Source organism: Agelaius tricolor, unplaced genomic scaffold (genome assembly GCF_023055355.1).
Source record: "Agelaius tricolor isolate 1412-34295 unplaced genomic scaffold, bAgeTri1.0.p SCAF_28, whole genome shotgun sequence".
Taxonomy (NCBI): Eukaryota; Metazoa; Chordata; class Aves; order Passeriformes; family Icteridae; genus Agelaius; species Agelaius tricolor.
The window spans coordinates 3993428-4019331 of NW_027269288.1; the positions used below are offsets into that span (position 1 = coordinate 3993428).

General features: G+C 48.6%; 2 protein-coding genes across 5 annotated transcripts; both read left to right on the forward strand.

The window, feature by feature from the left end:
• The first annotated feature begins 59 nt into the window (after nt 1-59).
• CCDC81 (coiled-coil domain containing 81) lies at nt 60-18258 on the forward strand. 4 transcript variants are annotated; one of them, XM_071448843.1, is made up of 12 exons: nt 60-1357; nt 2513-2574; nt 3060-3219; nt 5257-5513; nt 5989-6074; nt 6649-6758; nt 6994-7108; nt 7965-8073; nt 8379-8557; nt 9712-9830; nt 10170-10407; nt 18120-18245. In XM_071448843.1, exons 3-11 carry the CDS (start codon nt 3072-3074, stop codon nt 10235-10237), a joined length of 1191 nt encoding a protein of 396 aa, XP_071304944.1. In that variant the 5' UTR covers nt 60-1357; nt 2513-2574; nt 3060-3071; the 3' UTR covers nt 10238-10407; nt 18120-18245. The 4 variants fall into 4 exon arrangements, with proteins under 4 accessions (XP_071304944.1, XP_071304945.1, XP_071304946.1 ...); XM_071448844.1 differs by having other exon boundaries at nt 60-2574; nt 10170-10291; nt 18120-18258; XM_071448845.1 differs by lacking the exon at nt 9712-9830 and having other exon boundaries at nt 60-2574.
• Nucleotides 14866-19674, forward strand: GUCA2A (guanylate cyclase activator 2A). Its single transcript, XM_071448806.1, has 3 exons — nt 14866-14940; nt 18120-18309; nt 19610-19674. The coding sequence occupies exons 1-3, from the start codon at nt 14866-14868 to the stop codon at nt 19672-19674; spliced, it is 330 nt and encodes a 109-aa protein (XP_071304907.1).
• Nucleotides 19675-25904: the final 6230 nt, after the last annotated feature.

Below are 25904 nucleotides of genomic sequence, written 5' to 3' on the forward strand. Positions count from 1 at the left end.
TATCCCACCTCAGAGATGCCTTGGAGCAGCTCCATCAGTTCTCCCTCACCCCACAGCAGCTCTGTGCTCACACACCAAGGTGGGAAACTTCCACAGCTCTCCAGGGGCCCAAAACAACCACAGTGCTCCAGGTGGGACCTCCCCATGCTGGAGGGGAGAAAATGCAAAGCTCCAGCTGTGGCAGGGGCCATGGTGCAGGTACAGAACCAGAGGGGAGTCCTGGGGTTTGTGCTGATGTTGTTTTGTTCCTTCCATTGAGAGGAACGTGGGGCAGGGCCTCGTTCTTCTGCCTGATGCCCAACAACTCCCACCAAGGAATGTTCTGGACACTGGGAGCACAGGGAGCAGGAGGTTTGGCCACCATCCTGCCCACAGCACTTTGCACAGTCGTGGTTGTTAGGAAAATTAATCCACAAACACCAGAGGTTTATGTCCAGAAAGGAGACAGAGGAGTCCTTTGACTTTATTCCAATAAAGGCAGAGGCCATGGGGCATTCCCCTGGGGTCTCTCCAATTTTTGGAGGATGCAGCCTCCTTTTTATCCCAATTTCCCAGCCATATTTCCCTTCTCTCTTTCCCCATTGGCTGAGGTACTTGAGAGGTTCAGACTTCCCAAAACACCTGATACCAAAGATTTCCCTCTAATGTATAACCTTCCCTTTTAATTTTTAATTCTTATGGAATTTAGGGGTTTTTCTTCCCCATTGTTTCTTTCATCTTTCAATGTCTAATTTCATTTATCAGCAAACCTAAAGTTTATTTGTAAAAGCAAATCTCTTTTTCCATTCATCAATCAGTGGAATCCTTCCCATTGTTTCTTTTATCTCCCAGTGCAGGTTTTATCTACCCACAGCTGGTTTGGAAAGACAAATCCACTGTTCCTCTGATGGTTAATAAAGTATTGGTGATATTTTTGCTGGGAGAAATGATGAGGAGGACTCCATCTTATCAGAAGGCTAATTAATTACTTTATTATACTATATTATTCTATACTATATTACATTACATCTAAACTGAATCTGCCAAGCACTCAACTCCACTGCACAGAATCTCCTGACTGTGAGCCAACAGTCCCAACACACACACCTGGATCCAACTGGTCAGTGAAGCAAAACACCCACACCAGAATCCAATTATCAATTCCCTTCAGGTAATTCATCAATTCCCTTCAGGTAATCCATCAATTCCCTTCAGGTAAACAATCTTCCACCATGCATTTCACTTGTGAACAACACAGGTGCAGCAAATGAGACAAGAATTGGTTTTTTTCTTTCTCTGAGGTTCAGAGAATATGAATCCCAGAATATCCTTGGGAAGTTGTGCCTTGCTTTTCTCTGTGAAACACAGTGGCAATAAGGTATGAAATGTACCCTAATTTTGTACTTACCTAGGGGATGAGAGGAATTTGGAGGGACAGACTGATGGGGTTGTGCCCTTCATCCTGCCCACAAGGAATGTCCCTGGGTCAATCCCTGGCTGAGGCCATGTTGAGTGGTTTGACACAGGAGAGGAATCTGGGCTTGTAATGGCATTGTTGGAGCTCTCTGGGCTGTGCTGCAGGTTTGTTTTCCTTATGCCCAGCATAGGAATGGATCTGGTGTGGGGTAACTGGGTCCCTGTAGTTGGTAATAGGGGATCCAGGTAACTGGGATCAGTTACCCCATACACCACACTCAGTGGACCCTGCTCTGGGTGAACCCCAGCAGAACTCCACTTCATGGATGTTGGAATTCAGGACATCCCTCTGGCTGTCCTGGATGGCTCCAACCCCTGCCAGGGGGCTCAGAGACCCCCTGGTCAGAGCTCTTCATTTCTCAGTCTCAAGGTTGTTCATTGTTTCTTATCTATAAAAGTTTTTCTACCAAATTCCTAACTCATAACACAGCAGTTACCAGTGTAGCAGGATCTGTGTCAATCATTCTAAATCCATTTCCATCCGATTTTCCAGCCACCTCAGCAGTGGCTGTGGGAGACTCCTTGGAAAGGGCAGTGCCTGGGTGGGGGCAGCCCCTCAAAATGAGGGGTGCAGTCCCTCAAAATGAGGGGTGCAGCCTCCTTCCCCTCTGGGTGAAGCCTGGGGCAGGGGGGTGTCTGTGTGGGGCTCTGCAGCCCCCTGATGACACATGAGGTCACAATGGGACATTCTGCCTCCATGGAACCAGAACCCCACTGCCCTGAGAGTCAGAGACCAGCCCAGCTGGGGTGCCCCACTGTCCCACCAGGCCTCCCATCCTAAGGCCATGGTGGGATGGAGAGGAAGAAAGAAAGAAGCCAGGCAGAAGGAACTACAGCCATGACACAGCTTTTCTCTGGCTTCTTCCTTGCTCTGTCTCCAGATCTGGTGTATTTCCACAAGGATGGTAAAGCCTGGCATCCCCCTGCCCCTGGGGGTGGGAAGGTGGCTCTGCCCAGGGAGAGGGTCCCTTTGGAGAAGGGGATCTGACATTGGGAAAGTGAAGGGAGGGTGATGAACTTCGTAACTTCAGCCGGGCTCTTTCTCTCCTTCTGGCAGAAATCATTAAAGTTTGGGACTGTGTGTCTGAGTGCTGTCGCCAGGACCTGCTGCTGAAGAAGGTGGGGCTGGTTTCCTTGTGGTCCTCCCTCAGACCATGGGGGTTTCCTGATCCTTCCCCATCCTCTGGGGCCCTCACCAGCCTCGGGGGCAGAAGGAGCGTCCCAGGCAGACCCTGCATTTTACTCACAGACCCATTGGGAGCGCAGGCAAGAAGTCAAGCGGTGCTTGAGTAGAAGAACATTGGATTTCCTCCTTGGAGTCTTCCCCAGGATGGCTGGGAAGGAGGGACACCCTCTTTTCCAGCCCTCCTGGGCCTTCCTGCACTCCTTGGGCCTCCTCAGGCTCCAGGAGTTTCTCCCACATGTCTTGCACTCTGCAGATCCTGGAGAGGAGGGAGTGAGGAACCATTTGGAGTGAAAGGCTCTCCTCCAAAGCTCTCCTGGGGCCTCCATCTCAGCCCTTGGAGCTGCAGGGATGGAAAGGCCACAGATCACCCTTTGCCTTCCCTCCTGTTTGCCCTCTGATTTCTTGCTTTTGCTTCCAGAGAGCTGGGCTGATGGGCCTGGGTACCATCCACATTATGAAGAAACCCATCTGGTATGGAGAAGGGGAAGGTTTCATGGCAGACACTCCTGAGTTTGAGCTGAACAAGCCCCTTCCCCTGGTGGGCAAGAATCTCCTCCATGGGCAAAGCCTTGTGCCTGGTAAGATGAGCCCTTCAGCCCTGGGATGTGGATGGGTCCCTCCAGGGCTCTCTGGGTGCCCACAGGGTGCTGGCTGCTGCTGGAGAGCTCCTGGAGGGGTTTCTGAGAATCTCTGCTCTCGGGTTTTGGTTGATAATTGCTGCCCCAGATGTGCAGGGTGTCTCTGTTTCGGCCCTTGCGGCTGAAGAACGAGTCTGGACTCTTCACTTTTTGGTCTTGAAGTTGTTTATTAATTCTTATCTATAAAATTTTCTTTCTGCCCAGCCGAGATCTGCTCTGCAGGGCAGCCACAGGCACTCTTTGTGTTGTCCTTTTATACTACAAACTACATATAACATATTGACACTTAATTCCCAATACCCATCACCTGTGTTAGACAGTGCACTTCTACTCTAAACCAATCCCAAAGTGCCAACATCACTGCAGAAAATGGAGAACAAGAAGAAGGAGAAAGGCTGGACACGCCCAGATTCCTCCATCTTGTCCCCATAACCCCCATACCAAAAATCCTAAAATCTACATTTTCACCCTGTGATCATTTTGTTATTACACTGTTCAAACCTGTGTGACTTTCATGTCCTCATACAAAGCTGGCAACTTGCTCCAAGGGTCAAAATCAAATCCCCAGGTGCTCTGGGCTGTGTGCCAGGGTCCCTGAGCTCCCTGACGGGGTCCTCTGTGATGGTGTCCACAGGGGTTTTTGGACTGGGGAAGAGACGAGGGTCTGACTCCATGTTTCAGAAGGCTGATTTATTATTTTATGATATATATTACATTAAAACTATACTAAAAGAATAGAAGAAAAGGTTTCATCAGAAGGCTGGCTAAGAATAGAATAGAAAAGAATGATAACAAAGGCTTGTGGCTCAGACTCTCTGTCCGAGCCAGCTGACTGTGATTGGCCATTAATTAGAAACAACCAACATGGGCCAATCCCAGCTGCACCTGTTGCATTCCACAGCAGCAGATAACCATTGGTTACATTTTGTTCCTGAGGCCTCTCAGCTTCTCAGAAGGAAAAATCCTAAGGAAAGGATTGTTCATAAAAGATGTCTGTGACAGTCCTTGGCAACTCTGGACACCCGGAGGGATGTACTGAGTTCCAACATCCTGGAACTGAAGGGATTGATGATCCTCCCCACCTTGATGATCTTCCACCTTGGGAAGGCAGGAAGCAGCATTGCTGCTGGCTCCTGAGAGGTTCTGTGGAGCTGGAGCGTGGTGGTTGAGCTGGCAGTGCAGGGCTGGGGCTCATGGCACCAAAGCAGGACATTTGCTGCTGGGTGAAGAGTCACTGTGGTGGGAGGGGGTTGGTGGGCTCTCAAAGGGCCACTGTGTTGGGGAAGATGGAACAGGAAAGCCTTATAAATATGATTGTCTGGCAAAAGATTTTGGGAATATGGAAACTATAAGCGAGATTGAAATGAAAGCAAGCTTTGAGATCCCTCAGTTACTGAACAACTGGAAACAATGGTGTGGCCAGCTGAAGGTGATCCCCTTTTGATGGAACAACACCCTCTGCTTGCAGACAGGCCCAAGGGTCAGAGCAGACCCTGCCAGCTTGGCAGAAGGGGCCCAAAGAGGAGTTTTAGGGTTTAAAATGTAGCACAGTATGGTAATGTAATGATTCTTATAGGCTGTGTGTAAATGCTATAGGATTTGTGTATTGTACTAGATTGGTTAGTGAGAATTAAAATATTCAACACAGAAGAAGATTTATTGTATTGTAATGGGAACTTGGTGCTCTTGGTTCTCTTAGCTCTTGCCCCTCTTACTCTCTTACCCCTTTTACTCTCTTATGCTTTTACTCTCTTACCCTCTCATCCTCTCTCCCCCTCTCTTCTCTCAGGCCTGCTCTGAGCTGTGTCTGGCAGCTCCCAGCAGGGCCCTGCACCCAGGCCCTTTGCAATAAACCCCAAATTCCACAGCCTGGCTTCAGAGATCTCTCATCTCCATCCATCCTGACCGTCCTATCCCCGTTGCTCTTCCACCACAGAAGAGCTGAGGGAGTGACTCTGTTGGGTGCTTTCTCCACAGGGCTCTCCAAGGCTGACGAGCTGGTCTGTGCTGAGGTGGCTCTGCGCCTGCACAAGCCCAAGGCCACCATTGTGCTGTGCATCAAGGCCACTCTGAGCATCTGTGAGTGGGCCCTGTCCAGCGGGAAGAACTTTGACTTTGTGTTCAAGGACATCGGGGTCCTGCTCTGCCGTGGGAAACACGTGGCCATGAGGTTCTTTGAAGGCCTGGTCCAAGAGGTGGCTCAGTTACAGGGCCTGGCAGAAGGTTTGCTCCCGGTGAGTCTGGCATGTGTTTCATGTGCCCTCAGACTCCTGGGGGGACACGGCTGTGGCCTTGGGCAGCTTTCCATGCTCCTGGGAGCTGAGCCTGCTGTGCTGCTCCCACGGAATGAGCCCTGGGTTTGGCTCCTGTGGAGATGCTGCTGGCATGGCCTTGTTGTCCCAGAACACTGAGGTGGTGGGGATGTTCATGGATTTGGGACAATGTAGGGGCTTTCCATGCTCCTGGGAGCTGAGCCTGCTGTGCTGCTCGCAGGGAATGAGCCCTGGGTTTGGCTCCTGTGGAGATGCTGCTGGCATGGCCTGGCCCCAAAATACTGAGGTGGTGGAGATGCTCGTGGATTTGGGACACTGAAGGGGCACAGGGTGGTGGAGAGAGAGCTGGGGCTGGGGGCTGGCAGTGGAAGAGGGATTTTGTGCCTTGTGAACAGCAGGTAAATCCCCTGTGGGTGCTGCCATGTCTCTGTTGCAGTCACCAAATCTGAAGCTGTTGACCATAGCCCACCTGGAAAAGGACATTTCCCAGATTCCTCCTGGAGGTGTCTTTGTGCTGCCACAGTGAGTGCAACGGTTTCTGTACATGGTGGGGTGATAAACAGCAACACCTTTTGGTCCTGGCTTCTCCCATGTGGGAGGAATCCTTGGATGTATTTAATTTTAGAGGTGGAATTGAAATTGTTCAAGGTCCATGGCCATTCTGGCTTCTTTGGGTGGATTCCAATGGTGAATTGAATTCCATGGTGAATCGAAATTCCCCATGGCCATTTTGCATTCTTCAGGTGGATTCCCTGGGAAGAGGGCCTGCTTTACCTTCCCAATTCAGTGGGAAAGGCCTGGAGGCACAGCTGGGGGCCATGGAGCTCCACCAGCTCCTTCCTTTTCTTTGAGAAAGACTGAGAATCAAGAGGCCCCAGAGCCTGGGATGTTCTCAGGGGTTTGTTTTCTCTGGAAAGCCTCTCTGGCAAGAGGGATCCCAGACCTGGCTGAGAGGAGCCCTGTGGAGGGAGACTCTCCTGCCCATGCTCCAGTGTTGTGTTTCCTTTGCAAAACTGGTAACCTGGAACAGCTTCTTCCCAGAGGCTGCCATGGACTCTGCTGCCTTACTCCAACTGCTGTCACCCCTTCTTTGCAGCTTTGTGCAGGCAGATGGGAAGTCCCAGCCACATCCTCTAAGTGCTTTCCTACAAGATGCTGGCACAACAAACAAAACACAACAAAGGACCAAGCACCAAACAACGCCAGGTACGTTCCCTCCTGGGACCTGACATCCTCCATGCCCAAGGGAATCCTCTCTCCTGCCAGAAAATTGTCCCAGCAGGTCCCTCTTCCTCTGGATGGGGACCCAAGGAAGCAGTGGGACAGGACCATGGAGCCCTCAGGGAAGGGGATGGGCTGGGACAGGAGGGCTGGGAGATCCCTCATGCCCAAAGCACCCTGGAGATGCTGTTGAGAGGAGCTCCCTCTTTTTCCTCTTTAGGGAATTTTCCCAACCGCCTCCTTCTTCGTCCTCACCTTCCTCCAAGTCGGATATATGATGGGAAAGGGACAGGAAGAGAAAAGAAGAAGGCTGATGGAGGAGTGCAGAGAGGGAGGTGAGAGCCCGGGAGAGCTGGCTTTGGGTAATTCCACGCCCCTGTTGCTGATTCCCCGACTTCTGGGACTCTGGCTGGGCCCTCCCAGGGGGCTCCTCTGTCTGGGGAGACCCTCCTGGGTGTTCTTGTGTCAGGAAAGAGAGACCCACTGGATTCTTTGGGTCTTCAGGTTCTTGTTTATTGTTACCTTACCTAGAGTTTTGCATGCTGTCCACGCCAGCTCAGCACGCTGGAAAAGCATCACAAAAATGGCCAACAATCTCTTGGTACAAGGGCTTTTCAGACTAAACTGTCCAGTTAAGAGCTGACACCTGGATTATTTTCCCTTTTAACCCAATAACTGATCCCAAAGAGCTGCAATGAGGACTTTTCTGCCCAATTAGAAAATGCCACCCAAACCCATGGAGAAGGAGGAAGAAGAAGCATGAAGAAGCAGCCCAGGACAACACCCTGTGCCCTCCATCTTGCTGCCATCCACAACACACTAAAAATCCCAAAACCTCAATTTCTCACCCAGTGACACACCTACAATGCTCTCTAGAATCTATTTCACACTTTTGTGGGTTCCAGTCTATCTTGAAGTCTGGGAAACTTTCTCCATGAATGAGGGTCAGAGTCAGTGCTGCCCTGGGGGTCAGGGCACCTCAGAGCAGACACAGAAATATTCCCAGTGCTCTGGGTTTCCACACTCCTGGAGAGGTGTGAGGAGCTGTCACCTTTGGCCATGCTGCCTGTACTTACTGAGAGCAGATCTGGGCACGTGCCCAAGGCCTTGGCCCTTCCCATGGCATGGGAAGTGGGCAGCAGTGTTTTGGAGAGGTTTTGGAGACAAAATACTTGTGTGGTGTCTTTGCAGTTTGCTGTCTCCAAGTGAGAACTCTGTGAAGAAGGGCAGAGCCACCAAGGAGATGGAAGAGCCCAGAGCTGGGTTTGCAGCTCCCACCATGCATGGAAAAGGTGCTCAGGTAGGTTACATGGATGGAGCATCGTGTCCTGCCTCACTGCAGGGAGGCTGTTGAGGGAATCCCTTTGGATCTGCCCATTCTGGGATGTCTTTGGGCCCTCCATTCAGTCCTGGGAATGACTTCATCCTTCAGGGAATCTTTCTCTGAACAGAACCTCTGTGCTGTCCAGGCTGCTTCAGGTCACTGCCAAGAACTCTGGGGGAGAGAGGAGGGATCCAAACTGTCCCTTGTCTCGTGGGCTGCAGGATGAGACTCTCATTGTTGCCAAAATGTCTGAACTGCCTTCCCTTTGCTCCATGTCACAGCTTCCAGGCCTGGCAGAGCAGAGGAGTCTGAAGAAGGCTGCTGCATTCTCCCCTGGAGGATTTGAAAGGCTGAGGAAGGAGAGAGTGGCAGCTGTGGCAGGAGTGGCTGCTGCTCTGTCCCCAGAAGGGGCACAGCAGGAGAAGGCACCGTCCCCTCGCAGGAGAACACCACAGCCAAGGTAGGAGAGTGGCAGCCAGGGCTGGGGGACCTGAGCAGGTAGGAGGTGTCACTCCTGTGCCAAGGGTGGGGCAGGAACGGGGGAGAGGCAGGATGGTAGAAAAGGCAAAGAAGGATTTATTCAAAAGAACCATGAGGTTTTTATAGAGTGGTACAACAGATTCTATTCTATTGGCTAACTAACAGAAACATCTTTCTCACACACTGTCTTTGAGAGGAACAGAAAAATAAAGTGTGGGAATCGACAGAATTAGAGGGTTTTGGGAAAGCTGCAAAAGGCAGGGTTCAGATACAGCAGAACTGTGATTAGAGCTAAGCAGCAGCCATGAGATAGGTCAGCAGAAAAATTATTTAAAAAGTAGAAAAGCAAGGACAAATAGAACAATGATCTGTGTATTAACACTTGTCTAGAATAACTCTCTAAGCTACAGAAAAGTTTATCTAGCAAGATATTAGGAAGGTTGAAGGTTAATAATGGAGCTCTGTGCGTTGTGTTTTAAGGCTTACAAGCAGGTATTGTATTTGAAATAAGCAAGCATTGTTTAACCAAAGGGATGTGTGCTTATAGTGGTTGGATAGAACTACTGTCAATGTGCTTTTGCTTTGTGTGATTGGTCAAAAAACTTATAAAGTAAGTTGTAACATTAAGTTCTTGGTCTGCTGCCTGGGATGTGAGCTGCTGGCATCTTCCCATTGTCATAGCCATGTAATGAGGCTGATGCTGGAAAATAAAACAGCTCAAGGCAGTTCCACAGCAGCCCCGTCCCTTTCATAATTTGTACACAGCCCCCAGCTGGGGATATAAAGCAGAAAAACAGCACCTGCAAATTGTTTATAGTCAGCAAGTTATCACATCTTTCCAGCTCCCTAAAACTTCTCCCAAGCCACTGTGAGAAACCCTGGCTGTTTCTCTCTCTCTGTCCCTTGGCATCCACAAGGAGGGACCCTCTAGGATCAGGGAAGTGGAACCCTGAGCTCTGGGCTGGATATGGTCCCTTGGACATCCCCTGACCTGGGCATGCCCTGGGGCAGCCCCTGATGCTGGTGTCCATGCTGAAGGAGCTGGTGGGGCCCACGGGACACAGGAGCAGCAGGGCCTGGGCCAGGCAGGATTCCAGGCAGGGACTGAGAGGGGAATCTGTCCCTGCCTTGCAGGACCCCACGAGCCAAGCAGGTCCTGCTCAATCTGCAGCCCTACAAAGTGTCCAGGGAGCAGTGCATGAAGGCCTTGCAGATGAACCAGTTACGGAAATGGTCCCACGATGACTCCCTCGGTGAGCAGGGGGTGCATCCCCTCTCCAGGCAATGGGGGCATCCTCCTGGGCACCACATCCCTCCCTGCCTGCAGCAGCCCCTGGCAGTGCTACCAGCTGGGTGTGGGGTCCTGGAGCTGTCCCTGAGCCAGGTGACAGCCCCAGGTGACAGCCCCAGGTGACAGCCCCAGGTGACAGCCTGTGGCACGTGGGGACACCGGGGGATTCCTCTGCTCTCGGGCTGGTGGGGCTGGGTCTGCAGGGCAGGGGTGTTTGGGAGGCTGCAGAACCTCCAGGAGCAGACCTGGTGAGAAGAAGGTCTCTGTTGTCCTCCCCCTGTACCTCCTGAATCCTGAACAGGTTCTGGATCTAACCTGAGCTTGGTGAAGAAGCTGAGTGTCCACGAAGAGACAGCAGCAGATCTGTGACATGGGGGCAGCCACATGGAAAAAGGAATAAAGACCTAGAAAACCATCACCTTGGTATGTAAATTGCTGCTCCACACCAGAGATTGAGCCCCTGGTTGGGACAACAGTGTTTGCTGATCCTGATGGGACTGGTGGACGTGGACAACTCCAGTCACAGAATCCCAGGACAGGTGAGGTTGGAAGGGACCCCAGTGCCTCATCTGGTCCTACCTTGCTGCTCCTGCAGGGCCATCCCAGAGCCCATGGCACAGGATTGTGCCTGAATGGGTCTGAAATATCCCCAGTGAGGGGGACTCCACCCCCTGTTCCAGGCTCCATCACTGCACAGCAAAGTTCTGCCTCACGTCCAGCTGGAACTCCCTGGGCATCAGTTCCTGCCTGCCCCCTTTGTGCATCACTTTGGGCCTCCTGGAGCAGAGCCTGGTCCCTGCTCTGAGCCCTCCCTGCACACAGGGACAAACAGGGATGAGGGCCCCTCTCAGCTGTGTCTCCTCCTGAGGCTGAGCAGCCCCAGCTCCCTCAGCCTTTCCTCAGCAGGGAGATGCTCCAGGCCCTCCATCATCTCCACAGCCTTCACTGGCCCCACCCCAGGAGCTCCATTCCCTCCTGTCCTGAGGAGTCCAGAGCTGGACACAGCACTCCAGATGTGCCTGCCAGGGCTGACCAGAGTGGCAGGAGCCCTCCCTGACCTGCTGGCAATGCTCTTCCTGATGCCCCCTGGATCCCATCAGTCTCCTTGGCCCCCAGGACACTCTGCTGGCTCAGGGACAGCTCATTGTCCCCTGGACCCCCAGGTCCTTCTCTGCAGAGCTCCTCCAGCAGGTCACCCTCACCCTGTGCTGGTGCCTGGGGCTGTTCCTCCACAGATGCAGAACCTGCATTTCCCCTGATGAACTTCAGAAAGTTCTTCCCTGCCCATCTCCCCACCCTGTCCAGGTCCTCTGGGGGCTGCACAGCTCTCAGGGCTGTTGAGGCTGGGCCTAAGGAGGGACAAACAGGGCCAGGTCATCAGTCTGAGGTGTTCACTCTGAGAAAGGTGATTTTGGCAGGAGGGGATCATGAAAACCAACTCATGGCCACTGACTGCAGAATTCCACCAACTCCAAAGATGGACAAGACTAGTGGACTAATTAGTGTGACAAGGGAGACAGTCATTTAACCAAGAGAAGATAGAATATTAATTAGAGATTAATGTAACATGCAGCCAATGAATATTGAGGCCTTTGTTTGCTAAAATGTATAAATAACATAAAGCTTTGCTGAATGGTGAGCCAACATCCCTGGGAACCACCGTGCTGGGCACAAACTGGAATGAAGATACAGAGGTGCCTCACCTCAGGGTGGGAACTGGCTCTGCACAGCAGGGAACGAGCCTGGGACTGGGACAGCCAGACCCCCCTTCCAGCCCCAGGATGGCCACAGGCAGGATGGGCAGGTGGGGACATGGCTGGGTTCCTCTGGTGTTGGCCCTGGCCTCTCCCAGGCCTTGGGCTGGGTCTGCAGGGCAGGGGTGTCCCAGAGACCATAGAAGGTCCAGGAGCAGACCTGGTGAGCAGGAGGTCTCTGCTGTCCTCCCTGCACCTCCAAATGAGCAGTTTTGGGTCCCCCTGAGCTTGGTGAGGCAGCTGGAGCCCCAGGAGGAACTGGAACTGGGGGAGAGGAGAGAAACTGGAACTGGGGAGAGGAGTGGAACTGGGAGAGAGGAGTAGAACTGAGGGAGTGGAACTGGAACTGGGGGACAGGAGTGGAACTGGGGGAGTGGAGAGGAACCGGAGGAGAGGAGAGGAACTGGGCCGTGGATGTGGGGTGGGGTTGGTGGCCCCAGCCAGAGCTGCACTGTGACACTGAGGAGCAAAGGGGCACAGCAAAGGCACAACAGCCTTAGCCTTCCCTCTAGATTGGAATAATTCAAATCTCATGGTCGGGTTGCTCGGTGGATTGGGAGTTGGTTGGATGGCAGCACACAGGGTGGTGGGGAAGGGCCTTGGTGGAGCTCAGAGACAAAGGGGCATCCCTTGGGATCTACACTGGGAGCAGTGCTTTGTGATGTCTCTGTCAACAGCACAGACAGCAGGGTCCAGGGCGTCCTCAGCACATTGGGAGATGGCCCTGAGCTGAGGCACACCACACCTCCCTGGACACAGAGCCATTGATTGCAGCTCTGTCTGCCTCTGGTGGCTCAGTGTTCTTGTGACACCTCTCCAAAGTTGCCTCTTTGGGTTCTCTCCAAGGCTACATTTGATAATCTTGTTTATTTTCAATTTTAACAATTCTCTGGTTCCCTCAATGTCTTCTTAATCTGTTGTTTAGTTTCCACCAAGCTGTACACAGGACTTGAGAGGTTGAGGATAAACCAGGTTTTGGAAAAGAAAATGGGTGTAAAAATTCCCAAGCATGTGGGAAATGAAATGTTCTCAGAGGAGATTTTTTGCTCTGCCCTTTGCTGTTCCACCCTTGACCCATATTAAAGTAATTAAGGGCAGAGGCCTGAGCTGCTGTGGGCTTGCAAATGCTGCTGGCTTCTGGCCAGGGCAGCAGAAAGCAGAGAAATCATTACAGGAAAGGAAACAGGCTTGTTTTGTTGCAGTAAAGATCATTGTTTTGTTGGAATAAAGATCATTCCAGTTCAAATTTTGTGTATGTAGGCTGGTGGAGAGGAGAGAGGCAAAGTGTTTCAGCTGATGTTCTGCATTGTCAGCTCAGCTTCAACTGTACAGTAATTTTTGGGTTTCACTGAATCAGAAAAGTCCCATTCCCTCCCTCCAAGCCCCCTGACTGGGGACCTGGATGCTTTGGATTCTGCAATTTTACACAAAGCAGAAAGATGATTTTCACTGTCACTCGAACAATGATTTGGGTTCCAGCAAGAACTGGAGCCTTTGGGGCATAAAGTACTGCTGAGATTGAGGAAGGTGCTCAGTGGGTGACTGTTGCCCTCTCCTGTTCTGCTGGGATCAGGAGCATTGTTCTCCTGGTGTCTGTGTTAATCCAAACCCACACAATTCCAGAAATCATTTACAGACCTGAGCCTGGTGTCAGAACTGAGCTGAGGCACGCTGGTGCTCCTCCATCCCTGTGGCACCTGTGTGTGTTTCCACATGGAAGTCACAGAGAAATGGATTTGATTCCTGGCAGCCTTTGCCCTTAATGACATCCCCTGCACCTTTTAACACATGGGTTTTAATTAGGGGCTGCAAAGAGCACCGAGGATGTTTTACAGCTGGGCATGGGCAGGCACGGCCTGGGGTTCTCTGCCTTGGTCCTCAGCTCTCTCCAAAGCCTGACAGGAGTGGGATCACAAAGGACAGGACCAGGGGAAATGGCCTTGATGTATTTGGGTTCCCCCCAGACAAAGGAAGGGATGATGGATCTGACTTCATGAATGTTTTTAGAAGGCTAATTTATTATTTTATGATGCTGTATTATATTAAAGAATACTAAACTAAGCTATACTAAAGAATACAGAAAGGATACTTACAGAAGGCTAAAAAGATAATAATGAAAACTTGTGGCTCTTTTCAGAGTCTTGACACAGCTTGGCTCTAATTGGCCATTGGGTCAAAACAACTCACAGCAGAATCCAATGCAACAATCACCTGTGGGTAAACAATCTCCAAACACATTCTGAAGGAGTAAAACACAGCAGAAGCAAATCAGATAAGAATTGTTTTCCTTTTTCTCTTCCTTTTCAGCTTCTCAGGAGAAAAATCCTAAGCAAAGGGATTTTTTCCAGAAAATGTGAATGCTACATGGCCTCGGGTTGTGCCAGGGGAACTTTAGGTTGGATGTTGGGAAAATCTCTCTGTGGAAAGGGTGGGCAGGCACTGAAAGGGGCTGCCCAGGCCAGTGGTGAAGTCACCAGGCCTGGAAATGCTGAAAAAAGGCATTTTTTGATGTGGCATTTGGGGACAAGGTTAATGGTGAACAACCTACTCCAGATCCTGGGTTGATGGTTGGACTCAGCAATCTTAGAGGGCTTCACAGAATCAGAAAATTGTTTTGGTTGGAAAATCCCTTTAAGATCATGAAATCCAACTGTTCCTCCAGCACAGAGAGATCCACCTTGTCCCCTGGTGTCACATCCACATCAACAATCTTAGAGGGCTTCTCTGACTTTAACAATCCCCTGATTATTTGATCACCCTCCTTGTTTCTGGGACTCCCAGAAGAGGCAACTGACTGGAACAGCTTTTTTCTATCTCCTTCCAAACTTCTTTTTTTTTTACTCCCAGTTCTGCAGAAAGTGGCCAGAATCATGGGGACTCTCAGGTGTTGCCTCAGCTCTCTCTCCACCATTTATTTATTTATTGCAGTTGGGAATGCTTTGCCTGCTGGTGTCACGGCCAGTGCCTCAAAGTGGGAGCGACTCATAAAGGCCAGGATGTGCCTGGGTGTGACTGCCCAGCTGTACCTCTGGGCAGATAACTGAGAGTCCCCTCAGGGTTTATGATATGGCAATAGAAAGTCTGGATTAATGGATTACCAGCACCATGCTGCAGGGAGTCTTTATAAAGCTCTGGCTGCTGAGAGCTCAGGGGAAGAGGGAAAGTCTGAGAGACACAAGAAAGGCCAAAGGCAGAGGAAATAAAACCTGTCCAGTTCAGGGGAGGCTTGGCTCTGCAGGCACCATGAAAAGCTTTCTTTCCTGGGCAGTCCTGGCAGGCCTTGTCCTGGTGCACATCTCCCAGGCAGTCTATGTGCAGGTGAGTTTTTTCTCTTGCATTTGTCATTATTACAAATTTAACAAAGTGATGATATTTTTTTAACTTCTGGTTGCAACAGGGATCTTGAACTAAATTAATAGACCTGAATTTTTGCTTTGCTCTGCCTTGATTTCCACCTGTATCTCCCCATGCCCTGGGTTTTCCTTCTGTAAAGCACTTCAGGTATCACTAAATGCTGCTGCTGTTTATTTACCTTCTCCAGCCATATCTCTGCTCTGAAATCCCTTAGGGACTGAGGTGTTTCATGCCCAGAATTTTCTCCTAGACCTAAAGCCACGTGCAGTGAAGGTGCTGACTTTAGAGAGTGATGCAAACAAGGTGTGAACAAAGGAGAAATTATCTTGTGTCACCTGGCTCTAGGCAGGAAGTTCTTTGTGGGGATGATCTGTGAGTTTATGGGATGGAGCCTGTAAAAAAAAAGGGCAAAGAAGAGCTTGGCTGGGTCCAATTAAATATTAATAGGCAGAGAAGTGATTAAAGGAGCCCCTGTGAAATTTTCCAAGTACACAGCACCCATGGCTGATACTCCATGTCCTGGTTTGAGTTTGAAAAGGAAGTTTGAGTTCTTTGGGAGTTTTTGGAGTGTCAAACCATGGCACTCCATACAATGTGGAAGGGGTTAGGAAGGTACTTCAGGGCCCTGGTTTGTTATTGGGAAAGCTTTGGATCTCTCTGCACTCCTCCTGAGAGGAGATTTCAGTCTGATTGCAATGTAAACACCTTCCTCTGGGGACCAGGAAAACTAATAAAAACTAACACTTGTTAAACAATTATTGACTCTCTTTAGGTGTGAGCAGCAGGTGTCCAGGAATAAGGTATCTTTGTGTCCTGGACTATCCTTGTTTTTGTCCTTTGGATGACAGAGATATCCAGAGGTAGAAGGATTAAACTGCTCCTTTCTCTCAAACCATTCTTCAACACTTACAGTCTCCAGAGGAGCAAACAGCTTCCTACCCAGTGAAAAAATCCCCATTTTACACTTGTAGCCATAAAAAAATATTAGTGAATGAGAATGGCTGCTTCTAGGTTATGTAAAAGAGTAGAAAGTGCATCTCTGGAGTTTGAGCTGGAATTCTCCTCTCATTAATCATTAAATCCATGTTTTACCCACTGTACTTGCAGTGAACTCTGAGTCTTGCACTCCTTTCACCTGAAGTCTTTGAGGTTTTGAAGATTCTTTGATTATTCATTGCACAAAGTTGGCTTGCACTCTTCTTCCCTGAAATTGTTCCTGAGACTTCCCTTCCTTGTCCCAGAGTATCAAATTTAGCTCTCTCTAATCCATCTTTCTTACTTTAGGTGGTTTTGGCTCTATTTTGCTGTTCCTTTATTCTTTTTTGTCCCCAGGACCTGCAGATGTCAGGGTTTCTTCCCAGTTCCTGGTTTCCCTGAAATTGTGCCTGTGGAAATCCACCTTTTTTTAGTTCTAGGGGTTTTTCTTCTCAGTTGTGTGACCACAGCTCAACCTAGAGCTGCCTTTATAGGAAAAGTGAATTTTTCATAGGCAGCCAGGGCTGATCACAGAACCACAAAGTTGTTTAGGCTGGAAAATCCCTTTAAGATGATTTAATCCAACTGTTCCTCCAGCACAGAGAGATCCACCTTGGCCCCTGTCACATCCAGGTGTTTTTGGAGCACTTCCAGGGATGGTGGCTCCACCGCTCCCATGGGCTGCTGATGCCAGTGCCTGGTTAACTTTTATAGACCCTTAAGGTCAGAAAAGATCTCTAAGATCCTTGAGGTCAACTGATAAATTAACCTGAGTAAGATCATAAACTGATTGCAAGAGAAGAGATTTTGACGTAGTAAATACGCACCCAAAGTCTGCCTGATGGGGTTTTTCAAACTTTGAACACCAAAATAATGTGGTACTGTACAAAACCCTCCAAAAACCCAGCCAGAATCAAATCCCCTCCCCACTCATCTCACACCATTCCCCACTGGACTCATGGGGATGTGAAACAAATGCTAATATTTGGTCTTGTGCTGTATCAGTCACTGCATTTCATTTCTTTGGATGAGGAGCTCTTACCTGACTCCAGAATCCCAGGATGGTTTGGGTTGGAAGGGACATTAAAATTAATCTCATTCCAAACCCTCCCACATCACCTTACTGACCACGTGATGGCCATGAAACCATGTTAAAACAGCAGATATAAATCAGTTTGAAAATGCTTATTTGTTTTCTAGGCCAAACTCTGATTATCTGCAGATGGGTACAGACTCTGTGCACTTGGTTAAACAGCTGCAACACCTCTGCAACTTAAATTTATGACCTCAAAAAGGGGAAATCTCTTGAAACTGAGGGAATGACCCTTAACTGATGAACAGGGAGAAGCAACTGAAACATAGACTACCATTTCTCAGAGTCCTGTCCCAGCTTCCTTAAGTTTCTGATGTGAACTTTGAGTCAGAAGTGTTATATTTATGCTTCCAAAAACTTGTTTTCCACAGATTGTGTGAGCAAGTTTTCAATGGGCACGGGGTGGGATTGTTGGGCCTCTGTGCAGGGCCAGAAGCTGGAATCAGTGATCCCTGTGGATCCCTTCCAACACAAGAGATTCTGTGATTCTAAATGAATGGAAACTTGCCACAATGTCTTGGGGGGAAGGGTTTAAGCCCCCAGCAATGTGTGGTGTGATAGAAGAGCTGCTTCTGGGTGGTCACAGCCAACACTGACATTTCCACTGCTGTGTTAGGAGAACAGTGAACCAAATAAATCCCCATTTATCCCCACTCCAGCCATGGCTTTGTAGATCTCTACCTCCTATCCCTGGAGGTGCTGGATTGAGCTTGCAGCAGCCTGGGACAGTGGAAGGGTCCCTGTCCATGGCAGGGGCTGGAATGAGAAGAGTTTAAGGTCCCTTCCAACCCAATCCATTCCAGGGTTCTGTGAGATTTCCCAGTTCTCTCTTTTGAGGCTGAAGATTCCCAGCCTGGATCTTCCTATCCCAGGTTTTATGGGTCTGTCTCACAGGGATGAGCCAGGACTGAATTCTCCCTCTGTCCACTGCCTTCATTCAGAACAGGTTTTATCTTGGCTTTCTTTCAACACCATCTTTCCCCTCTGCTGTATTTTTTGGGAGAAATGGTTGAAATGGAGTGGATTTGCAGAAGGCCTGGCTTCCTGACACTTTTTTTTTTCTGGTTCTTCACAGGATGGAGACTTTAAATTCCCCCTGGAGTCTGTGAAGAAGCTGAAGGAGCTCATGGAGGGCAACAAACACATCAACCCTCGCATGATGGTGCCCATGGGCAGCTACTCCCCATGCCAGGAGAAACACCTGCCTGAGGTGTTCAGGCCTGTGTGCAAGAGGGAAGATGCACCCATGATTTTCAGGAGGCTGAGTATGTCGTTCATATTTCATTGTTTTTTCATTTTCACCACGATTTTTAACCTTGAATATTCCAACAGCAGGAGGCAAAGCCATGGAACTGCTTCTGTGTCACTTCTAGGGCAGCTGGGAGGGTTTGTGCTGCCTTTGTGCTGCCCTTTCTCCTGCAAAGCTTGGGCTCCATGAACCAGCCAAGGAAAATTCCTGCAGTGCTGAGCTGAGCTGTTCCCTGGGCACATCCCACTGCTGTGAGCAGGGAAAAGTTCATCCAAAGCAGAATAATGGAATCCCTGAATAGTTTGGTGGGGGGGACCTTAAAGCTCATCCCATCCCACCCCTGCCATGGCAGGGACACCTTCCCCTATCCCAGGCTGCTCCCAGCCCCTTCCAGCCTGGCCTTGGGCACTGCCAGGGATGCAGGGGCAGCCCCAGCTGCTCTGGGCACCTGTGCCAGGGCCTCAACCCCTCCACAGGGAGGATTTTCCTCCCAATGTCTCATCTAAATCTCCCCTTCTCCAGCTTAAGCCATTCCTGCTTGCCCAAAGTCCCTCTGCCATGGGCTGCTGCTGCTGCAGGGTTTGCTTTTTTAAGTTATTCTCTTGCAGTTTTCTGCTGTCCAGTACAAGGGACACTTTAGGATAAAATGCTGCCATATCCTCTTGTCCTCTTGCTTCCACATGTTCCCATGGCTTCCCAAGGAATTCAGGTTTGATTTCATCCCTTCAGTCAGATTTTAGCACGAGCTAATTTTACTCAGAGCAGTTCTACCCACAAGGATCTTTCAAATGAAAAAGCAGGAATGCAAAGGAGTCTCCAAGTGCTTTGGCAGGTGGCTCTGCTCTTTTAAAATAAGTACTATCTAATCATTAATATCTGCCTGTGATTTGGCCTCTGCTACACACAACACCACTGGGTTATTCCCTTTCCCAGTCCCTCCTTCCCAGTGGGTTGGATCCCTTTCCTTTCCCCCTGTCTGCAGGTGACACCTCTGAGTTTGTAGCAGAACTGCACCAAATAACTCAAGCTTTTAAAAGTTATTCTCTTGCAGTTATCTGCTGTCCAGTACAAGGGACACTTTAGGATAAAATGCTGCCATATCCTGTTGCCCTCTTGCTTCCCATGGCTTCCCAAGGAATTCAGGTTTGATTTCATCCCTTCAGTCAGATTTCAGCACGAGCTAATTTTACTCAGAGCAGTTCTACCCACAAAGATCTTTCAAATGATAAAGCAGGAATGCAAAGGAGTCTCCAAGTGCTTTGGCAGGTGGCTCTGCCCTCCTGGCATCCAACTGAATCCCTTTTTCTCCTGGACAGTCCTGGCTGCTGAGGATGACCTGTGTGAGATCTGTGCCAATGCTGCCTGTGCTGGCTGCTTCTGAGAAGGTGGAAAAACCCACACAAGACAAGTCCAGCTGGGAAGTTTGTGCATTCCTGTGGCAAGATCATGTCCTTTCACCAATCAATATTCCTGGGCTTCATCTCCCACTGCAGCCAAACGGAGCTGCCAGCTCGTGGGGAGGTTCCTGCAGTCCTGGATCAGAGCAGATCTGCCAGCAAGGAGGCTGGGACTCCTCTGAGAGCCTCCAGTGCTGCAGGAGTTGGGTGACACTGGAATGGAAATGCCCTGGGTTTCATTTCCCACTGTTTTGCCTGGGTTTGAACACACTGGGTGAAACTCAGCATCCCCTGCAGCCTTTTTAATGGCTGATTTTTTAATGTCCAATAAGTAGTATCCAATCATTAATATCTGCCTGTGATTTGGCCTCCCCTACACACAACACCACTGGGTTATTCCCTTTCCCAGTCCCTCCTTCCCAGTGGGTTGGATCCCTTTCCTTTCCCCCTGTCTGCAGGTGACACCTCTGAGTTTGTAGCAGAACTGCACCAAATAACTGGAGCTGAATTCCTGGTGTTTAGGAACACTCTGGCAGCCAGAAACCAGCCTGTTCCTTGTAGTGATTGTTGTTGATTTGGGGAATGGGTGTAGAGGAGCACAGGAACACTTCTTCACTGGCTGGATATCAAGGTTCTCTAAGCTCTCTTTGAGAGAAAATAATTCTAAAGTGCAGTGCTAGAATCACAGTGAAATGAAAGCATTGCATGTTTTATTTATTGGTGGCAAGATTGTGAAGAAATTATCTGTCCATGTTTATATGCTTTACAAGCAATAAAAAACTAATAATAATTTGGATATTATTGTTTATTTGTTTGTTATTGCTGGGTTTTGGGGTGGATTTTGTTTCAGGATACTCTTCTTGCCTCCTTGCTTTTCCCCATATAAGGCATTTCATGTCTGCAGCTTCCCTGAATAAAATACATCTTTTAACAATGTCCTGAACTTAAAACTGTCACTGTCACATTTTCTGAAAAATCCCTTCCCCAGGATTTCTTCTCCTGGGAAGCTGAGAAGCCTCAGAGAAAAATGAAAACAATAATTATCTGATTGCTTCTCCTGTGTTTTGCTGCTTTGGAATGTGGTTTGGACATTGTTTATCCAACAGGTGAATATTTGATTGATTTCATGTGAATTGTTTGTACTTAATGACCAATCACAGTCCAGCTGTGTCGGGACTCTGACAAGTCATGAGTTTTTCATTATTATCTTGTTAAGCCTTCTGCAAGATCCTTTCTCTATTCTTTAGTATAGCAGAATATAATATAATATAACATAACAACATAACATAATAATATAATAATATAAATATAATAATAATAATATATAATATGCCTCTAAGAACATGGAGTCAGATTCTCAATTCCTCCTTCGTCCTGGGGACCCTGAAAATACCACATAAAATCAATTTGTTGTCAGAGAATTACAGAACTGTTTGGGTTGCAAAAGCCCTCCAGGATCACCGAGTCCCCCCTGTGCCTGATCCCTCTCTTGTCCCCAGCACTGAGTGTCACCCCCAGACCTTCCTTGGACACCTCCAGGGATGGGGATCCACCATTGCCCTGGGCAGCCCCTGCCTATTCCTGACCACACTTTCCATGAGGAAACTTCTCTTGATGTCCAACTGTGCAAACCCAGGGCTCTGGGAATATTCCTGTGTCTGCTCTGGGGTGCCCTGACCCCCAGGGCAGCACTGACTCTGACCCTCAGTCATGGAGAAAGTTTCCCAGACTTCAAGATAGACTGGAATCCACAAAAGTGTGAAATAGATTCTAGAGAGCAGTGCAGGTGTGTCACTGGGTGAGAAATTGAGGTTTTGGGGTTTTTAGTGTGTTGTGGATGGCAGCAAGATGGAGGGCACAGGGTGTTGTCCTGGGTTTCTTCTTCATGCTGCTTCTTCCACCTTCTCCATGGGTTTGGGTGGCATTTTGTAATTGGGCAGAAAAGTCTGCATTGCAGCTCTTTGGGATCAGTTATTGGGTTAAAAGGGAAAATAATCCAGGTGTCAGCTCTTAACTGGACAGTTTAGTCTGAAAAGCCCTTGTACCAAGAGATTGTGGCCATTTTGTGCCTTCTCATGAAAAGCTGCAGAACTCCCAGCAGTGAGACTGTTTTACTGGTAAGAAATGATAAACACCTGAGTGTGAACATGAACTCCTGTCTCAGTGCCTTCACTCCAGACCCAGAGATGCTGACAGTTCCCCAGCCTCATTCTCCCAGTTTAGGTTTTGGGATTTTTAGGATGTTGTGGATGGCAGCAAGATGGAGGCCACAGGGTGTTGTCCTGGGTTTCTTCTCCTTCTCCTTCTCCTTCTCCTTCTCCTTCTCCTTCTCCTTCTTCTTCTTCTTCTTCTTTGTGTTTGGGGGAATTCACAAAAATTGTGGACTCTTTGGGATCAGTTATTGGGTTATAAAAGGGAAAATAATCCAGGTGTCAGCTCTTAACTGGACAGTTTGGTCTGAAAAGCCCTTGTACCAAGAGATTGTGGCCATTTTGTGCCTTCTCATGAAAAGCTGCAGCACTCCCAGCAGTGAGACTGTTTTACTGATAAGAAATAATAAACACCTGAGTGTGAACATGAACTCCTGTCTCAGTGCCCTCAATGCAGACCCAGAGGAACCCACAGCTGGGACCCCCACATCCAACCCTCCCCTCCCCTCCCCTTCCCTCCTGTCCCTGTTCCTGGAGCAGAGCCCAATCCCCCCTGGCTGTCCCCTCCTGGCAGGAGCTGTGCAGAGCCACAAGGGCCCCCCTGAGCCTCCTCTGCTCCAGGCTGAGCACCCCCAGGTCTGTCATGGAAATGCAAATCCATATCAGAGATTTTACATTTTCCCCTCCTATTTGTAACTATTTTCTCTATTTTTATTTATGGAGTCCTCAAGTCAGCAAGTTCCACCAAGACTCTCAGTGCACCAAATCTGTATCCTCAGCCCTGGAATTTGGAGTCTAAATCCAGAATTGATGTTAGAAAACTATAATGAGGTGCATAAATTCCTACTTCATTTGACAGGAAAACTGTGAGGGTGTAGAACAGGATTCCTTACATCCACTATTTTGACTACCTCAGGACAAAATTCTGCATCCAGAGCAAATTCCAAAGTTAGAATCCCTCACTAAGGCTCTTCCTGCTGCCTTGAAGTCGGGAAATGGGATTTCCTCACTCCAACACTGCAGGGGTTTCTTTTAAACCTGCAGTTATTTCTCCAAATAGAGAGAGGACTTCCTATTTTCCTTTAAAGCTGATGTGACAAATCCTCAGGTCCCAGCACAGCAGCTTGGACCAGCTCCTGCAGGGAAGGAGGCTGTGGATTGTTGGAAACAGGAGAAGAATCAAGGTCCTGCTGAAACAGGATCAGGAGGGGCAGGAGGGCTGCACTGGAGACCTTCCCACAGATCTTCTGCCCCAGGGACACCCCAAACTTGTTTAGCCTGGTGTGTAGAGCAGTGTAGAGGGGAAAAGGGGGATAAATGAGGGCACAAACCCTTCATTTTGTCCCTGCTGGCTGAGATTTGTGATTTCTGGGGGTTGGTTTGGTTGGACAGCAGGAGGTTGTGTCCCTGGGAGAGAAGGGGTGGGGGCACAAATGAAAATAAAGACACAGAATGGCCTGGGTTGGATAAAAAAAAAAAAAAAATTTAAAAAAAAATTATTATTATTATTATTATTATTATTATTATTATTATTAGTTGAAATATAATTAAATTTAATAAATTTAAATTTAATTATATTTTAATATAAGAAAAAAAAAATCTGGAAAGGATGGCACATAAAGGAAGCCACGAGCCAGGAGTGGAGATCTGATTTTGCTCTGCAGAACCCAAACACTGAGGGCTGTGTTTGCAGCTCTCTCTGGGAACTGGAGCTCAGAGCACAGCAGGGATTTCATCAGGCTGGTTTCCTGCACAGCCCATGGGAATCACAGAATCAGGGAATTGTTAGGGCTGGAAAAGCCCTCTGGGATCATGGAGTGGAACCCAGCACTGCCAGGGCCAGCACCAGCACCCAGCCCTGCAGGTTTCATCCTGTGCAGGAGCAGCAAAAGCTGCTCATGTGAATCATGGGTACAGAACTGCATTCCCAGCAGGAGATGTCCCTGCCAGGGCTGGAACCAAATGATCTTTGGGGTCCCTTCCAACCCAAACCATTCTGTGGTTCTGTGATTCTTCAATGCCTCAGTTCCTGAAAAATGAGCTACAAGGATTTGTCTCACTGACAACTCAATTGGGTAATTTGTTTTATGAGAAAAGGTCATGTTAATTCCCTTATTTTTCACCAAACCATCAGGCTTGTGTTCCCTCACACACCCCTCTTATTTCTAAATCCATTATTTTCACTTATTAGAAAGTTCATTCCTTTTCTCCACTTGTGCTCTGCAAGTGAGGCCTGAATCCCAGTGGGCGTGGGGAGCCAAGATCAGCTTGGACAGGGCTTGGAGCAACCTCTTGGGGTGGGAATGTCCCTGCCCAGGCTGGGATGGGCTTCAAGATCCCTCCCAGCCCAGACCAGCCTGAGCCTCTCTGCTAGGAGTGATTTCTGGTTGCTATTAATGTTTAATCACTAATCAGAGGACAGACGTCAGCCTGTGCTGATATCTTCCTCCTCACCTCATATGAGATTTCACTCACCTTAGCACTCCTTTATTGCCAGCTCCCACCTGTGGAGCTTTCTTGCAGCTGTTGAGCCCTGAGATGACAAATTCCAGCAGTAATTCCGTAATTCCAAGAGCTCCTTGAAGCACTGGTTAATCCAGAGCCTGGCAGTTCTTCCCTGTGCCCAGACCCTGATTCCCCCCATCCCTTTGTGTAATTCTGTGTTATCGTGTCCACAGTCATCAGCAAGGTGGGATTTTCCCCTTTCTCACCACTACTGCATGCACAGAATTTTGTGCCTGTTCTCCCTTAATTTTTCCTCACATTTCCCCCCAAATTTCTCTTACTTTTCTCCTCACTTTGCTTGGCTCTTCCACATTTCCACATTATCCAGGTCTTGGCTGATACATCCATTTATTCCATTTATTGGCTGCCAGTTCTGGTCCTTCCTGCTATCACCATCCCTAGTCTCTTATCTCTAATTTTTGGATATTTTTTTTCTCCTTGATTCTACAATGTGGCTCTTTATCCAGCTTTCATTATTCCTCCCATTCCATTCCTCCCCCATGACTCTCTTGGTCCTTTTGGGATTTCCTTGCCCATTCCTCCCCCTATTCTGTTGAAGCTCAAAATTCCCTGGACTGATCACTTTTTCTTCGTTTAAAATATATAATTTCTATGTATTTCTCATGTTTTCACTCTCTTCTCTACTTCTAGCCACCAGAGTTCTCAGACAACCAGCTTTAGATCTCATTAAAATACTGATCACCTCTTTCAAATTCCTACCCTGTATTCCTTCTATCCAGAAATGTTGTTTTTATCTGCTTCTATTCCCATTAACCATTGGCTTCCAAGCTAATTTCTGGCAGTTATCATGTCCTAGTTTTCCCATATTCTTCCTGTATGTCAGAATGTTTGCTGACTCTCACTTCTTTCCTCCCTCCACCCCTTTATTTATTTATATATTTATTTATTTATTTTAATTTTCCCTAAAGGGATAAATCCAGACAGCATTTGAGGCAAGCAGGAAAATAAGTTGTTTTAACAGCAAAAAAACTTTCTTCCTTTCAAATGTACAGAAATATGGAGGCTCAAACCCATTTCTTCACAGAATCCTGGAGTGGTTGAGGTTGGAAGGGACCCTGGGGGTGACCCAGTCCCACCTCTGTGACCAGAGTGCCCAGGACTGTTTCCAGATGAATTTTGGAATCTGGAATTCCAGATGAATTTTGGAGACTCCACCGCCTCTCTGAGCAGCCCATTTCAGTTCTCACTCACCCTTCTTTTTGTCTTTTTGTTCAATATCAGTAAATTTCTGACTTGCCCCCCACTAGGAAACAGAAGAACAGAGTATTTGCTGATTTCAAATGAAGCTCTTTTTTGAGAAAATTCCAATCCTTTTCCTGGAAAAGATGCAGAATGATTGCAGGAAGTGTTGACAGTGGTGGTGTTACCCCTGGGTAGGGCTCTGCTCCCAGCCCATGCAAACCCAGGGATCCTGGAGTGCTCAGCAAACACTGAGCACACAGAGATGAGATTGTCCTTGGGGTAACATTTTAACCAAAGGGTCAGAGAAGGTACCAGCGATGACGTGATTTGGTTTATAAGCCATAAAAAGTCCATAA

Excerpts from the sequence above, each read along its gene's own strand:
- CCDC81 (XM_071448844.1), top strand. The coding sequence starts at position 3,072 with ATGGGCCTGGGTACCATCCACATTATGAAGAAACCCATCTGGTATGGA. Across the intron at positions 6,759-6,993 it reads CAAGCACCAAACAACGCCAG|GGAATTTTCCCAACCGCCTC; the intron begins GTACGTTCCCTC and ends TTTCCTCTTTAG. Across the intron at positions 8,558-9,711 it reads AGGAGAACACCACAGCCAAG|GACCCCACGAGCCAAGCAGG; the intron begins GTAGGAGAGTGG and ends CCTGCCTTGCAG.
- GUCA2A (XM_071448806.1), top strand. The coding sequence starts at position 14,866 with ATGAAAAGCTTTCTTTCCTGGGCAGTCCTGGCAGGCCTTGTCCTGGTG. Across the intron at positions 14,941-18,119 it reads CCCAGGCAGTCTATGTGCAG|GATGGAGACTTTAAATTCCC; the intron begins GTGAGTTTTTTC and ends GGTTCTTCACAG. Across the intron at positions 18,310-19,609 it reads CATGATTTTCAGGAGGCTGA|TCCTGGCTGCTGAGGATGAC; the intron begins GTATGTCGTTCA and ends TCTCCTGGACAG.